At 34.2% G+C, this 16,903-nt stretch overlaps 1 protein-coding gene across 7 annotated transcripts in view; it reads right to left on the reverse strand.

Moving 5' to 3' along the window:
- Positions 1-16,903, reverse strand: part of pio (zona pellucida domain-containing protein piopio) — a 72,921-nt gene that overhangs the window by 19,803 nt on the left and 36,215 nt on the right. For all 7 annotated transcript variants that reach the window (XM_085942668.1, XM_085942662.1, XM_085942665.1 and 4 more), the window contains 2 exons: positions 7,481-7,625; positions 6,547-6,688 (listed from right to left, as the gene is read on the reverse strand). In XM_085942668.1, the coding sequence (XP_085798794.1) occupies positions 6,547-6,688; positions 7,481-7,625 (287 nt within the window). The remainder of the gene's footprint in view (positions 1-6,546; positions 6,689-7,480; positions 7,626-16,903) is intronic.

Raw genomic sequence — 16,903 nt, forward strand, 5'->3', positions numbered from 1 at the left:
CAGGGAAGATGGAGCAGAAGAAGAGCGTCGGAGCGACTAAATGAAGCAGATGACTGGGGGCAACATTTACTCTGCCCTGATAGAAGCGGAGGATCGAAAGTGGTGGAAAGTCTTGGTCGCTCAAAATATGACAGAATTTCAAGATTGCCACGATCCTCGGCCAAGAAGAGCAATAATAATCATTTTCTACAAACATTTTACAATATTGCATTCGAAGTAGATATGAGCTTTACGTGCTTTACTTAACTACGACCGTTTAAAGTTTCATGCAGTGACGCCCCGTGGGGGTAGGCAGATTGAGCGTCGCTTGGGGGCGGCAGTTACTCAAAGGGCGGCAAATCGAGGAGAATCATTAGGTATATATAGAAAGCTACCTAAACTGAGTAATAACGGAAATATCTTTCAATTCAAAAAATCAGCTCACTGGTTGGAAACAAAATATATCTATTAATTAGATAAGTACTATACAATTTTCAACAGGACTTTTTTTGTCGGGTTCGCGATGTATAGTTTACTTCCGTTGTCCTTGGACGTCACGTTCTTCAGTCACTCGCGAGTTATGGAAGTTGTCAGGTGTATTTTTAAATGTACCTATCTGAAACCGTAGACTCGCAATATTGTCTATTGAAGCAAGAAGTTAGATTTAGTAGTATAGATACCTATATCTTGTTAGTAATGTATCCATACAACACAATTCTTAGATATTGGAGTCATGAAAGGATGATAAAATGTACTGTATAAAAAATGTGGCGGCATTTTGGCACTGCCTAGGGGCGGCATTTTGTCTAGGGACGTCACTGGTTTCATGTCACGGTCTGACTATAGTGGACCTTGAAGAAAACCCTAATGGAAATAAAAATAAGACAAAGACGGATTCTTTGACTTTATATTATTACCATGATTGCCTTCATCTTGACATTTTATAGTAAACGGAAGACCTACCCACAGTTTCACGAAACGGTCGATATCAGAGCACATTAGGAAGTTTCAACTCCGTAACTGTGTAAGAATGTAGGTCTCTTGTGTAATTCTATTCCACATTACAGGATAAACAATAATCATTAAAAACAATCACGGTCATCATGTGTATTGGCCAATACTGACGACATTGAAATAATCATTTTATCCAGTGGGTGACGAAAGGCATGCGGATAGAGAATTAAATAATCGCTGTTAAATAATAATGCTGTACAAACAGAAGAGGCACGAAAAAATATTCAACCCGCGCTAAATGTATTATAATTAGTATTTTGTTTTATTTTTTGAACTATCAGTGTTGTCTATAACTTTTTAATAATAAACGCGAAGGAGTTTGTGGTGGGAGATCTTCAATGTCCCCTGATATTGTTAAAATGTCACATGATTAAAATAATTGTAATGAATTTAAGTTTTGTACTATTCCATTCGAGTCGTTTGCGACCAATACAAACTAATGAAACCTAAACTATTGCAACCTGATGAACCCTAACGAAACTTATATATGCGGCCCAAGATTTGTCTTTCGGCATCTTCAGTCACTATGCACACTCACCGATCATTATAATGGTAAATGCACACTGACAATGAATAGGTACAATTAATTTTCGCTTAATGTAATAAATTAATACCACAAAATAACGTTAAAACTTTATTACCTATTAAGGATCAAATAGGTAGGTATATTAAAAAAAAAACAATTTTGAATATTTGAAGTGAAATTTATGGTCAAAATAATCGATCCATAGAGCTTACTATTCGTGACTTAAGGGGGAGACGCATGCCAGCAGAGAACCTAGCGGAAATATACGAAGCTTGCAATTTGAGATTTTTTTTTGATAATTTACAATTTCAACTGTATTATTTAATAAATATGTATCCGAAAACATTAAAAAGATTTTTTTTTTTTCTTAAAGATAAACTTACAATTATTGTAAAAAAATGTAATAAAATGTGAATTCGTTGCAGGGTCAAATCTTATTATTGCATTATATTTTATGGTCATAATTATCATTAAAATTTAGTTTATTAAGTTTTAGATTTTATGTGGTGTAGATTTTTGAATAATTCATCGTTTTAATATTTTTATATATATTTTAAAAAACATCGATTTTTATAAAAATATAAATGTGTATAACTTGAAATCCTTTTTATTTATATCAACTCGAGCTTCAATATTGTGACCATGCCTAAAATAAAATTTGATATAAATAAAAAGGATTTCAAGTAATACACATTTATATTTTTTTTAAATCAATGTTTTTTAAAATATATATAAAAAATATTAAAACGATGAATTAGTAAAAATCTACACCACATAAAATCTAAAACTTAATAAACTAAGTTTTAATAATAAATATGGCCATAAAATATAATGTAATAATAAGATTTGACCCTGCAACGAATTCACATTTTATTACATTTTTATACAATTGCCAGTTTATCTTTAAATTTAAAAAAAAATAAAAAATCTTTTTAGTGTTTTCAGATACATATTTATTAATTACTACAGTTGAAATTGTAAACTATCAAAAAAAAATCTCAAATTGCAAGCTTCGTATTTTTCCGTTAGGTGCCTCTTTTCGCCTCTGATAGTATAAGCATCCCCCTTAAATGGAAAATTCGAGTCAAATGGTAATCTACCTACCAGAGGCACCTAGATGAAAAATATGAAGCTTGCAATTTGAGACACCTTTGTAGATAAGTTACAATTTAAACTTAATAAATATGTAGGTATCTGAAGGCAAAGTTTGGATGAAAATAAAAAAAAAAATTAAGATTTCTAATATTCGATATACTTACATACAGGTAAATTATGTAACTATGTCGAAATTACAGTTAATGTGTACTTAATTTTTTTGAGAATATACGTAATAATTATATTATCGTCGTTAATTCGATTTTTTCGTATCGTTCTTTTTTATATGTATAAAATATCTGTTTTCAAAATACATAAATACATATTTGAATTATAAAAATTGGGTTTTTATTGTTCTCGCATGATATAATTACAAGAGATATAAGTCGATCACCAAAAATAATTTTATCAGCTAGTCGATCCTAGAAAAAAAAAGTGTGGCCCTGTTTTATACTTTCAAAATTGTCTTTATTACCACGTTTTTATTAGCTCATATTCTTGTTTGTCCAGTACAATTTTTTTTCGTTTGTACAAGATTTTTAACTAACTTCCCGATTTGCTAGACATTTGAAACTTTTAGAATATATGCGAACACGACGACAATGCATTCTTTTAATAATTTTGGCCATCTTTAAGCAGAATTGAATTCATTTTCAGTTAATTCTGTTTTGTATATTTCGGAAAAATATCGTAAAAAGTAAAACACTATTATTGGCTGCTAAGGAGGTCCTAGCAACTAAATTATTAATATATACGTGCGTTACTATGGAAATCAATATGAAATGTCAAAATGACATTTCTGTATTCTATAATATTTATTCAGTATTTCTATCAAGTACAAAAAAAGTATTTATTAATACATAGAATTGTCAAGTTTATATGATTCAACAGAAAATTTAAAAACGTGGTAAGTATATAAAAAGTTCTTTTTATCTTGTAATTATTTTTACTTCAGAATAAGGGATTCCAATCCCGGGATCCCGAGCTATTTTCGATACCTATGAATCCCGGGATTGATAAACATAAACCCGGGATTTCGGGATTGATTTTTTTTATCAATTTTTATGGAAAATAAAATAAAAGCGAAAATATAACAGAAAAAATACTTGTAATAAAAAATAACTACATTATAAATAAACTGAGTTTGAATGAAGTTTGATTTATACCCATGTGTAGGTTGCCGATTCATTTTATTTTTTCACGTAAATTATTAAAAATGGAAAGATTGGAAAAAACAATGCTTTGCACTTCTAACAAAGTAATTCTACCATGATATCATACGTTTTACGGCAGTTTCATATTTGTCTAACTTATTAGATTTATGAAGCGGAAAGGCCATACGTACGCCATGGTTATTTGCTTTAATATTTTAAATCTCGCTAATCCATTCATTAAGTCTTTACTATCAGAAACAGCAATCTCCTATTAAATTCACATTATTATTTAAATTACAATATTATTTACTCCGTTAAACTTGTGTATTTCCAAGATTGAACGTATACAATATTAACAATAAATGTCTTAAATTGTATAAATTATACTAGATTTATTTTTGATCGATTTTATCAATGATATTTGTAAATATAAAAATTTTATATTAACAATGGAAAAAATGCCAATCCCGGGACCAGTCCCGGGATCCCGGGATTGTCAAATTGTAATCCCGAAATCCCGGGATCAGAATTTTGGCTCGGGATTGGATTCCCTATAATCAGAATCAATAAAACATTCTGTTTCACGTTTGATATTGTATGATATTTCGTGATGAAAGTTTGTTCAAACGCAAATAAAGTCGCTTTCCATTAAAATATTATGGTAAAAACTTTTTTATATTCATGATTTCGTAATCGATAGGCGTTGGTGTTCGGTATTGTGTCACTAGGAGATAAACCCGGAGAGAGTTGTCAATATGGCTAATGAATTAATATTTGCTATATGACAATAATAAAATACATGAATAAACATCGGTCTGGTTGAAAAATATAATATTCAACGTTTACACAACCATTTTGTACGCTTTCACTGCATTTGATATATAAGGATTCTCCCACGACAGAATAATTATTATTATGAAGTAGTAGTCACGTAAAAAATTATGTGAAATCTCTTCTCAAAATGGCTGATTCGGCAATGACTATAAAGACAGGTAAGTAATAAATTTAACACGGGTGGCCTCCGTAGAATGGTTTTTTGTGAATATGCCAAGCGCTGCAAAACGCGGGAAGGTTTTTTCGGTAACATTGATATACAACAGAAAATGCAGGTAAATTGTAAATTATCATTTTCACTCCTCATTCCTTGTATACAAATACAATAGAACCTCGATATAACGGACTTAAAAATATCTGGTCAAATATGAAAATTGACACTGTTAGCCGGCTCTCACATCAAAACTCTCTTTCAAAGCATATATTATAGCATATTTGGATGCGGCGATCGGCGAGTCAGTATTTATGAAAGACCAATTCGTACTTGTTTGTATGCGTCCTGACACTCCTGACGTCTTCGACTCGCAGCCCGAGAAGCGCGCAAGTTGTCGATTGCAACAGTGGATGTTTTTTTTCAAACTAAAAAGTCGCATTCGACCAATATGCGGAGCTCCATTTGGCAACGTGTGTTTTGTGTATAACGATGACGTCACATATACGAGTTTTAATGTAAGAGCTGGCTTAATGTTCTACATGTTTAAACCCAAGTGTAACTGGTTGTTAACAACGTACTGCGTAAGATAATCTCTCGAACTCGAATACGAGTCATAATGCCATAGATTGAACGTAGCACTGACGCTGACTGCTAATTCACACAGCAGCATAGCAGTTTAATTTGTTTACTTGAAGTGAGCGTCCACGATGGCCGAGCGGATTAAGCGTCGGCCTATAACGTCGTGGGTCCCAGGTTCGAATCCTGGGTCTGGAAAATTTACATCTTTTTCAATTTGTGTTTGAGTCAGAGTATGGACCTAATAGGTTGGGCAAGTTGCTAACATCCATTTCTCGTAAAAACAAATCTGTTAATACATACCACCACTCTGTGGAGGCCCATATGATCTTATCAGAATCGGACGTGATCAAAAGAGAAAAGAAAGAGTGGATGCATTTATTACTCCATTCAATAAGTTGACCAAGGGTGTCACATCATGACTGATTTTCGTAGTTTTAGAGTGTGGCTTCTAAAGTGCAAACCAAACTTGATTCTTTTTTTCAAATCAGGATTACCGAAAGCAAGCGCGTCGACATTGAACATTATTAACGTCACTCCACAACGGGTGTATCTGGTATCATCCGAAGACGAATAAACAAGACAAAAACCTAAACATTTTTGGTGACGTGCAATCTATTTTGTATTCTAAATTTTATTTTTCTGTATAAAATTGTACTTATGTTTATTTTATTATTAATGTATCGACTTTGGAAAGGAAAAAGGGCGTAATCCACAAAAATCAAATTTTACAAGATGCACAAAAACGTTTTAGTTATGGTTTTTGGTCAAAGTTAAAATAGAAAATAGACATAACCTTGAAGTGCATGATAATTAATAATTTGATTATTATATTCCTAATATATTAATTATTGAGTTAATTAAAAAAAACAAAAAATATTATGGTTAAGTCGTTTTTCCTACGTCACTTCCTTCTTTAAAAAAAATACTTGCTAAATTTAGATAATAATTCGGCATTTGCAGCTTACATCATTTGGATACAACGTGTATTTAGTCGGGTACAACGCTATTATATAATAAAACCTATTTTGAAAAAACTGAGGGTTGCGCCCCTTTTCCTTTCTATAGTCGATATAATATATAAGTATTCTCATGTGAGGGTAATATTTGTTATAATGTACCTATATCTCATGCTGTGAACGTCTTGAATTTAGATTTGTTATGTCCACAATGTTTTGTTTTCTTAAATAAATAAATAATTTCTGAAGACTTACCAGCGTGAAAGGCATAGTGTTGCACGCCCTCAGCGGAAGACGATATATGACGGGGCCTGGTGTTCGCCTATACCTCGATAAGCATCCTGGTGCTCTGCCCAAACCTCGAGGATATACTGTTCCGCTGAAGCCACTAGCTTCACTGGAAAAAAAATATTCACAATATTAATGATTAATCATCAACTGATCGATGAACACAGTCTACGATGAACACCAACGTATATTCTCCCCATACTTAATCAATATCACGTATATCCCCCAACGTACGAAGTACAATGTTTAAGCCAGTTCTCAGATCTAAACTCGCCTCGTCTGCCGCACGGCCATAAATCAAACCGTCCAAGAACGTCGATCCGGTGCTACATATGAAGACCGTGCACATCTACCTAGCAACGGTCGCACGTACCTAACCTTAAAAACAAATAGTAATTGAATGCGGCGATCGGCGAGTCTGTATAGAAATGACCAATTCGTAGGTGTTTGTATGCGTTCTGGCCTCTTCGACTCGCAGCCCGAGAAGTATGCAACTTGTCTATTGCAACAGTAGATATTATTTTCAAACTAAAAAGTCGCATTTGACCAATCTGCGGAGCTCCATTTGGTAACGTGTGTTTTGTTAATAACGATGACGTCACATCGACGTATTCGACACGTTGCATGCAAGACGAGTTTTGATGTGAGAGCCGGCTAAGGCACTGCTTTATTATATTGGGATTCTTGGTTCGATCCCTGTGAACGTCACAATACCATCCTTTTCCTTCCTTTTTGGGTTCACTTTCATACATATATAGGCTCCATATCTATTATAAGAAGGTTTTTTAAACATCTTTGTCAAATATCGATAATTTATTGTTCAATAAATGAAGCCATCTACTCAATCTATAACCTATAATATTATGATTATATTTCGAGAGATATCTAATGATTCACTCACTCGGTTGACAAGTCGTTATCTAAGAAAGAAACTCCTGAAGACTTTGGACTGATGCTGACCACCATCTCGTCCTGGGTGCATTGCACGTCGATCGTGTGCTCATACCATCCGGCTGATTCAAGAGACTCTTCACCACTGAGGGAAACTGGAATTAGAAAGCAAACATACGATATAAGATAATAGCTAAAAATATAGGCAATAATTTATCTCGTCAATGTCTGTATATTTAATCAGTAATCTGGTCCTGGTGAAACATTAATGCAGTACAGTGACGATGAGTGGAAGTAGGCTGTTAAGATCCAACATAAATAGTGGGTACACATTAAGCGCTGTTAGTCATATTTATTTGTTTTCATTGAACTAAGAATATAAATTGCAGATGGTGCTGGTTAGTTTTTAAAATTCGATTAACCCTGCCTAAATCAAACCGTAATACTTTAAAAATATGCAATCGGGCATCGGCAATCCGACAAAAATAATGCACACTTTCCAGTCATACTTATTTGTTTTCGTTGAATTAAGAATACATAATACTATTTATTATGTACTACAGATGGTTTTAGTTTTGGTTTAGTTTTTTAAAAATTTATTAAGCCATGCCTAAATAATCAAATCATAATAAATAACAAAATATTCTTCTATCAATAAAATATCTAAAATTATGAATGATTTAATGATTTTTTTAGATATTTTATAGAGAGACGAATATTTTTTTTACTATTATCTATTATGGCTTGGTTTACGCAGGGCTTAATTGAATTTTATCAAACCTACACTATCTGCAATTTGTAGTTTTAGTTCAAAGAAAATAAATATGTACGACTGACAAAGTTTAGTGTGTATTATTTATATCGAATCTTAACAGCCTACCTCTACCATTCGCCACTGATGTGGTAGTAGTAGAAGTGAAAAAATAATTAATCACCCAGGGTTTGAGAAAATCATATAAATATATTGTGACCTTAACGCAGAAACGAACCTAGAGTCCTCGGACGAAGGGCCAGACGCGATGGACTACGAGGGCCGTATAATAGATAATAATTGAATAATTTATTTCTTGGTATTATCTTAATACTTAAGTTATTTTCGTGTCAGATGAACAATGTATTAATTACGGAGCCATTACAAATTGAAATGTGATTTAAATTTTAAATTAGCACGCGCCATTGTTCTGCCACTCTCATTTGCGTAAACATTACTCTGCCATAGACAAAATACTTCACAACATAGTGTAATAATAAAAGACTAAAAATGCTTTCACTTTCGGCAAAAGACAATATTATTTATGATGATATTTATGTGTTTATGTATGGTGATTGCTCTATGATGATGACATAGGTATACACAAGTTATGATATTTAACTATTTCAGTTCCAAGGCCCACTATATAGGTATAGTCAGGCCGCGGTATGAAACTTTAAAATTCGATCGTAGTATAGTGCTAATAATTATTTCCTCATAATATGTACCTACTTCGAATACAATATGGTAAACCATTTATAGAAAATGATGATTAATTGTACACCCACGATGGCCGCGCGGCTTAAACGTTGGCCTATAGCGTCGTGGGTCCTAGGTTCGAATCCTGGGTCTGGCAAGTTTACAATATATTGTTTTTCAATTTGTGTATGAGTATGGAGTATGGACCTAATAGGTTGAGCAAGTGGCTGACATCCATTTCTCGTAAAAACTAAATCTGTTAATACAAACCTCCACTCTTTGGAGGCCCATATTATGATCCTATTAGATCGGACATGGTCGAAAAAGAAGATGATTGTTATATATTAATATTGGTATATATAATGGTAATAAATTGTTTAATAATTTACAACGAAAAAAATCACTTACTGCGAACAGGTTATCGTATTACATTTGAAAAAATCAATAACTAGCACTACAATCGTAATTCGTAATTCAGTGCAGTGGCCAGGTTATAGACGGCCTTGTTTCACTTCGTAAGATTTCAATGATACTTATACTTAGTGGAACCGCTCATAAAAAATATATGCACAATAATTGGGAAAATAAGAAAAATATATTTGTACTGTGCGGGACTCGAACCTGCAACCATCGGATTCAAGCAAGTACAAATGTTAAGCGCCCGACGAGTTCAGCGGCGATTTTCATTGACGCAGACGACGCAATCGATTCGTCCGAAGATTTGAATATCGGACTCGAAACAGTTCAAACGAGTCATATAATTATTAAACTAAACCAAAATCTTTAAAATATGCGAATTTCTAACAAATTAGCCAATGCAGTCAAGCGTCCACACAGGAAAAAGGTCCATAGTATGGGGTCCGCATTTACCTCGCCTCCTACGTAGGTATAGTTTCTCCTAGCTTCAACCGCGGACAGTACTTTTAGAGTATATTCTTCATACCCAGACTTTGATCATAGTTTGACCATACTTTGATTATAGACACCAATCGTGCTGCTATAACTACGGTTGCATCCATGAGTGGGTATCGATTGCACGTGGCTTAATGGTCATAATCAGTGACGTCCCAAGACAAATTGCCGCCCCTAAACAGCTCCAAAATGCCGCTCAATTTTTTTTTATCATCCATTCATGACTCCAGTATCTAAGAAATGTGTTGTATGGATACATTACTAACAAAATATAAACCACTATTTAAATGCCATCTCTGCTTCAATAGACAATATTGCGAGTTACGGTTTCAGATACATTTAAAATACACCCGACAACTTCCAAAACTCGCGAGTGATATAGTGCAAAAAGGTTTAGATACATTTTAAACTAGATATGTACCTATCTATAATTCAAATATAATTCGCACATCTGCACGTGTTATTGCTGCTCATCAAGGACGTGACGTCCAAGGACAACGGAAGAAAACTAGACATCGCGAACCCAACAAAAAATACAGTCCTGTTAATAAACCTTTTATGTTAATTAATACATTTTATTTCCAACCAGTGAGCTGATTTTTTTTATTGGAAAGATATTTCCGTCATTACTAAATTTAGGTAGCTATTTCTATATATACCTAATGATTCTCCATGATTTGCCGCCCTTCGAGTAACTACCGCCCCTAAGCGACGCTCAATCTGCCTACCCCCACGGGACGTCACTGGTCATAATTATTAGGATCGTATAATCAAGTTTAGTGTGCACTACTTTATGTCGAATATTAACAGTCCACCTCCACCCCTCGCCACTGACAATAATTTACATTCGTACGTATGGAGAAAATTGGAAATTAATATTCATAATAATAATATATATGCATGTATAGTGTTAGAAAATTTTCAGATAACTATTTATTAAATTTACATCTCGCCTCGGGAGAAAGTTGCTGATTTGTTATTTCTAAATTCGATGTGATCCTTTCTTTTGTGCGCGAGAAAGCGATTGATGACCACAAGTGTGTATGGGAAACTAAAAATGCATTCGAAAAATGATAAATGAACACACTTTTTAGGTGCATGAAAAGTGAAGAGGCTGTCGGTCCACGGACATGTAGCTAAATTAGAAATGTCAATAGTATTAATAAAGTTTCCCACGCGATGGGAATTTGCATGATCTCATTTCACAGAATGGTAATTGAATTTATGATACTGTATTGCAAAATATTTGATTAATCATTAAGAATTTATATTTTCTCCGTTGGTCATTGTCCATTATGATACGTGAATAGTGTGGGGTGGAGGTAGACTGTTAAGATTCGAGATAAATAGTGCACACTAAACTTTGACCTAATAGGTTGGGCAAGTGGCTGGCATCCATTTCTCGTAAAAACAAAAATCTGTTAATACAACCCTCCAGCCTGTGGAGGCCCATATTATGATCTTATTAGGATCGGACATGGTCGAAAAAAAACTTTATCAGTCATACTTATTTGTTTTCATTGAACTAAGAATAAAATTTGCAGATGGTGCTGGTTAGTTTTAATAATTCAATTAAGCCCTGCCTAAACCAAACCACCATAGTTTAGGTTAGCTATGGGCGTTCCGACAAAAATAGGGTACACTTTTTTAGTTGTACTTATTTGTTTTCGTTGAATTATGGATATATATTACGGATGGTCGATAAAAAATACTCTTCTATCTATAAAATATCCAAATGAAATAATGGCATAATTTGAGATATTTTATGGATAAACGAATATGTTTTTACTATTATCTTCTATGGCTCGGATTAGGCAGGGTATAATTGAATTTTAAAAACAGACAGACACTATCTACACACTCTAGTCTTAGTTCAATGAAAACAAATACGTTTGACTGACAAAGTTTAGTGTGCACTATTTATGTCGGATCATAACAACCTACATCCAGCTACTTACAGCAAATAAAACTCACTCCTGCATCCATCTTCGACTTTTTCATCATCATCCTCAGCACCATGACCTACGACACGTCGCCGACTCCCACAGTGGTTACTCACATCGAACCACACAAGAACCCCACAATTCTATTTACCTAGCTAAATAATTTGTATTTTTTCTGTTTATGGGGGGGGTCTGGACCCTGATGGTGTCCAACGTACTATAAGAGATAGCACGGCAAGAAGAAGAGCATATTATAATAGCTGTAGCGTCGTGGGTCCCACGTTCGAATCCTGGGTCTGGCAAGTACACATATTGTTTTTCAATTTGTGTATGAGTCAGAGTATGGACCTAATAGGTTGAGCAAGTGGCTGACATCCATTCATCGTATAAACAAAACCTGTTAATACAAACCTCCACTACGTGGAGGCCCATATGATCCTATTAGGATTGGACATGGTCGAAAGAAAAAGTCATTATTAACTAAACAAAGAGATGATCATGAAGATAAAATACACCTATTTCTCGTCTGCGCCCAATTTTACGTGAAATTTTTTTACGAAACTTTAAACATTTATGCTATAATATTATTCACCTGAGATTCAGGTTATATTGTAAAAAGCTAGCAACACAGTTCAGTTATGATAATATTGTCATAATGCAATAATAAAATTGTGTAACAGAAAAAAAACCACTTTACATACAATTTTGGCAGGCTTAGAATGCCGAAAGAGCGATTCGTACGCGATACGCGAGGCAGGGCTTTCGAACATGACAATCGATTGCGTATATTGTCGAACAAGAGCTTCTTGTTCACGTGTTAAAACTGTGAACCAACAAGCCCCTCCTGTGCATTTAATCGCACTTCCGTTTTCAAATGAGGAACGACCCCAAATTTATCATTTCATTTTACGCTTCCGTGTTGTACAGATCGATAAATTTACGTAATTTGATGCTTTTTATAATAAAAATATAACTAAAACGATCAGCGCATCTATTCTAAACATAATACTGCTTTCGGCCGCTATCTAGGGTAGGAAAGTATCCACGTATTAGCACTTATTGTAACAATTACAATAAGTTAGTTGTAATTGTTACAATAAGTGCTATGTTTTAACAGCACCTCTCTTAGCAGTGATAATTTTTAGAGTGAGATAGACAGTTTTCACAGTTCAGACGGCTACCTTATTGTAATTGTTACAATAAATGTTAATATTTCTATACTTTCCTATCCTAGTTAACTGCCCTAAAGGCCGACAGCAGTCTTGTGTATAGAATAGATGCGCTGGAGTGATGTAAGAATTATTATTAGTAAATTTTTGGTTTATTGCGAAGAAGAAAAGGAGTCCCATCTAAAAAGAGAGCCGATACATTATTTAAATACGCGTTGTCGCCTCTCCCTCCTACCTCCACCCTTCGCGGTAGATATATACTTAATATATATCGTCACCTTACTATTAAGACCTCGTCAGTCCGATAATATGGAAAAATGATGTTTGTTCGACAAAATTTAAACAAAAAAAATACATTTTAAATCATATCAAAACCCTGGTTCTCTAGAGACGAGACTAATATGCTGTCCATCTATCGAAAAATTTTAAAGACTCGTAAGTCCGTGGTTTCAAACATGGAATTTTAAACCTCGTATTTCACAACCAGTGTTAGCAGATTCATCAGTTAGAGATGTGTTTTAAACATGTTTTTATTACGATTTTTCCATCCCCTCAACATTCTTCTCAAACAGACTTACTAGGTTTTCATAGTAAGGTGACGATATATAATTTTTTTAATGGAACATTATCATAGATTTAACAATCCTGACTCTTGTCTATGTTAGGAAGTCGATAACAGTTCACTTTCACGCGGTGCGACGTGGTATAGATATTGTAAATTTCGGACTACTTACCAACCAAATCTGTTCAACATGACACAACAGACTTGTGTCAAATTCACAATTACTCTTCAGCAGTTAGTTGAGTTGAGAAAGAATTGTCCATTCTTTCACGCAACTAAAATAATAATATCGTGTTGTACAAAATGAATTGTTTGTAATATTGGTAATAATCAGATACCATGTTGTGGGAATTCTTTCAGAAATGAATGCAACGGTCTACATTTATCGAATTCCTGTCTCAGTAGGTAATGAAATTAAGTAATTTATTCTGTTGGTATTAAAATTCTTTATTATTCTACACAGTGGAGATTTTCATGAAACCGATGGGACTTAGTTGGAAAATTCCAAAAAATTAATAAGATATGTCGATATAAGATACGTCCTTAGCCAAAATGCCGCCACATTTTTTTAATAAGTACTTTTTATCATCCATTCATGACTCCAATATCTAACAAATGTCTTGTGTGGATACATTACTAATAAGATATATATCATTAAATCTAATTTAAATGCTATATCTGCTTCAATAGACAATATTGCGAGTCTACGGTTTCAGATAGGTAGGTACTTACATTTAAAAATGCACCTGACAACTTCCAAAACTCGCGAGTGACTGGAAAAAATATTTGGATAAATTCATCATTGCTAGAAGTAAACTAGACATCGCGAACCCGACAGAAAGAAAGAAAGAAAGTCCTGTTAAAACTTTTACATAAGGTACTTAATTAATACATTTTGTTTCCAACCAGTTAGTTGATTTTTTTAATGGAAAGATATTTCCGTTATTACTAAGTTTAGGTAGCTATTATATACCTAATGATTCTCCTCGATTTTCCGCCTTTTGGGTAATTTTCGCTCCCAAGCGACGCTCAGTCTGCCTACCCCTACGGGACGTCACTGGATATGTATGTATTTTTCTCAATCGTATGTAAAATCTTGACAACAGTCTTATAAATGGATTTTTGACACTCAATAATGGTTTGCCAAAGCCTCAAGGCGGCGCGGTGTTCATACTCGTTAGTGCATCTGGGCCTCTACATATCTAAAACCGACACTTATTCTGCAGGAGTCCATTGGCGAGCCAAAAGTCCGAGGACAATAAATCGTCCGATTTGTCTATGCTCTGTTACTGATCAACGAACGAATAAAAAAGTCAAGCTGTCAAAAGTCAAAAGTTGCGATTATCGTGATGTCTTCCGATAATCCTATAATTTTGTGTTATTTATATGTAGACTTGCATCAAATAATATAACAGTGAAAACAACACGTTTAAAGTTTAAAAGGTTAAAAGTTTTAAGTTTTCTTTTATGAATTTCATAAATACAAATAAAAAAATAATTGATAAAACTCTGATTTTCCAATGTGTAAACTTAACAAATTAATCAATGAAAATGTTTAAAACAATTACTTACAGATTTTTTTTTGGTCCGAATGATCGCGTATTAATGTCAAATCGAATTTGCATAGTGATCGACGGACGAGGTCTGGCAACTCTGAGAGTAAAATATCAAGCATGTTTGAAATCCAACGAGCCTGGTCTGCGGATTAAAAAGTCCGCAGATCTGGGGTGCTCCACGCGAAAAAAAAGTCCGAACACTGTAAATCGTCTGACTTGCGCGCCAGCATAAGGCTTATACGAGTATAACGCAGAAGAGATGGTCGCTTTGTAATAATAAAAAAATAACAACGTGTTAATTTAATTAAGTGGCAAATCTGGGAGCCATAAAACATGAAATGAGCACTCAAGACACTACTTTACGGTGGGGGGATCATGTCCAGCCCATTGCCATTTCATCTGCTTAGCGACATCTATCACATCGCGTACTCTTGTCTGTTGCACATATTTCTTTAAAAAGAAAAAAATGAATTTTTATAATAACTTAAAATCCTTATTAAATATTCAACTTAAAAAATATTATTTGTTAGATTACGTTATGTTAGGTTAGGTTAGTTACAGGGCTCGAAATGGACCGGAGCGCCGTTCCTGTTCGTAAAATCGGTAAAATTATCGCTCCGTCTCGCGGAAAAAAATAGTTTGACCGCCTGAGCCTAGATATGACATACAATAGAAAATCTAACACACTTATTTTTATGAAATACACATACAATTTGATAACTATGTCTTCTAACTATGCTAACTATCTATTGATGTAGAAAACTGCCGAGCGCTCCGGTTCGTAAACTTTTCCATTTCGAGCGCTGGTTAGTTACATTATTGTCTGCAATGCTCCACGAATAACGCGTATTTTTTTCATCTCGGTGGTACAGAGATGACTGGATAGTATAAAGTCATCTCTTTCCGATAAGAAACCTCACCGCAAACTGTGCTACGGTGAAATGTAATATGTACAATTTACATGTAACCCCCTACGGTGGAGAGATCATTTTTACAGTTGAAGTAAAATAAATCATGAATACTATTTGTAGGTATGGCTATCAATAAGGGCCAATAAACAATATAGCAACACAGACGGCGCTGCATCAACACAGATCTTACTTGTTTACAACAATAATGTATTCAATTGATATCAAGCAAGACCATTTAAATTGGATAGTTTGATTCCAATTAAATACATCTGGTATCAATTACAGTGTTATGGCCCTTAAACGATATAATACACATTTCACTACATTTCTACTAAACTGGTCTCATTTTTATATTTGTTGAGTAATGTTCCTCGAAAATTCCGTACTTCGCAACACCGCCTCGTGTGGGCTTACTGCTTTAAGCAGAATTTAAATGCAACCCAATCCATTTTAGGACTGCCTAATAGTTTCCTCCAAAACCAACCGCCCCGCATCACACTTGGTCGTAATCAAGCGTATCATAAGGTGTGAAGCATCAGCAGTTATTTATACCTGGTAATGTTTCAGGAGCAGATACCAAAGAACGCACTCGAATGTACTTTGACTGAGTTTACAGAGACTTATTCTAATAAAAACATGCCCATGGGAGAGAAGAGCATGGTACACTAACAACAAGAAATGACTCTGACTTATTAATAGATGCCCAAGTTTTGGGTGAGTTTACTTGATTCCAAATGTATCCAATTGTTTACATTAATTTCGATTCGATGCATTCGGAATCAACTAAAGTTTGCGTTAACTCAACGCCGTCTGCGTTGTCATGTGTCTTGATCCATACACAGCCAGTGGATTTGAAACCATACCCCTCCTCACCGTGATAATCACTACAATGGGAGAGTTAATATATTTTTTTTCGACCATGTCCGATCT

The sequence above is a fragment of the Rhyacophila brunnea genome, unplaced genomic scaffold (assembly GCF_057557595.1).
Source record: "Rhyacophila brunnea isolate RB1 unplaced genomic scaffold, BYU_Rbru_1.0 scaffold_15, whole genome shotgun sequence".
NCBI classification, from domain to species: Eukaryota; Metazoa; Arthropoda; class Insecta; order Trichoptera; family Rhyacophilidae; genus Rhyacophila; species Rhyacophila brunnea.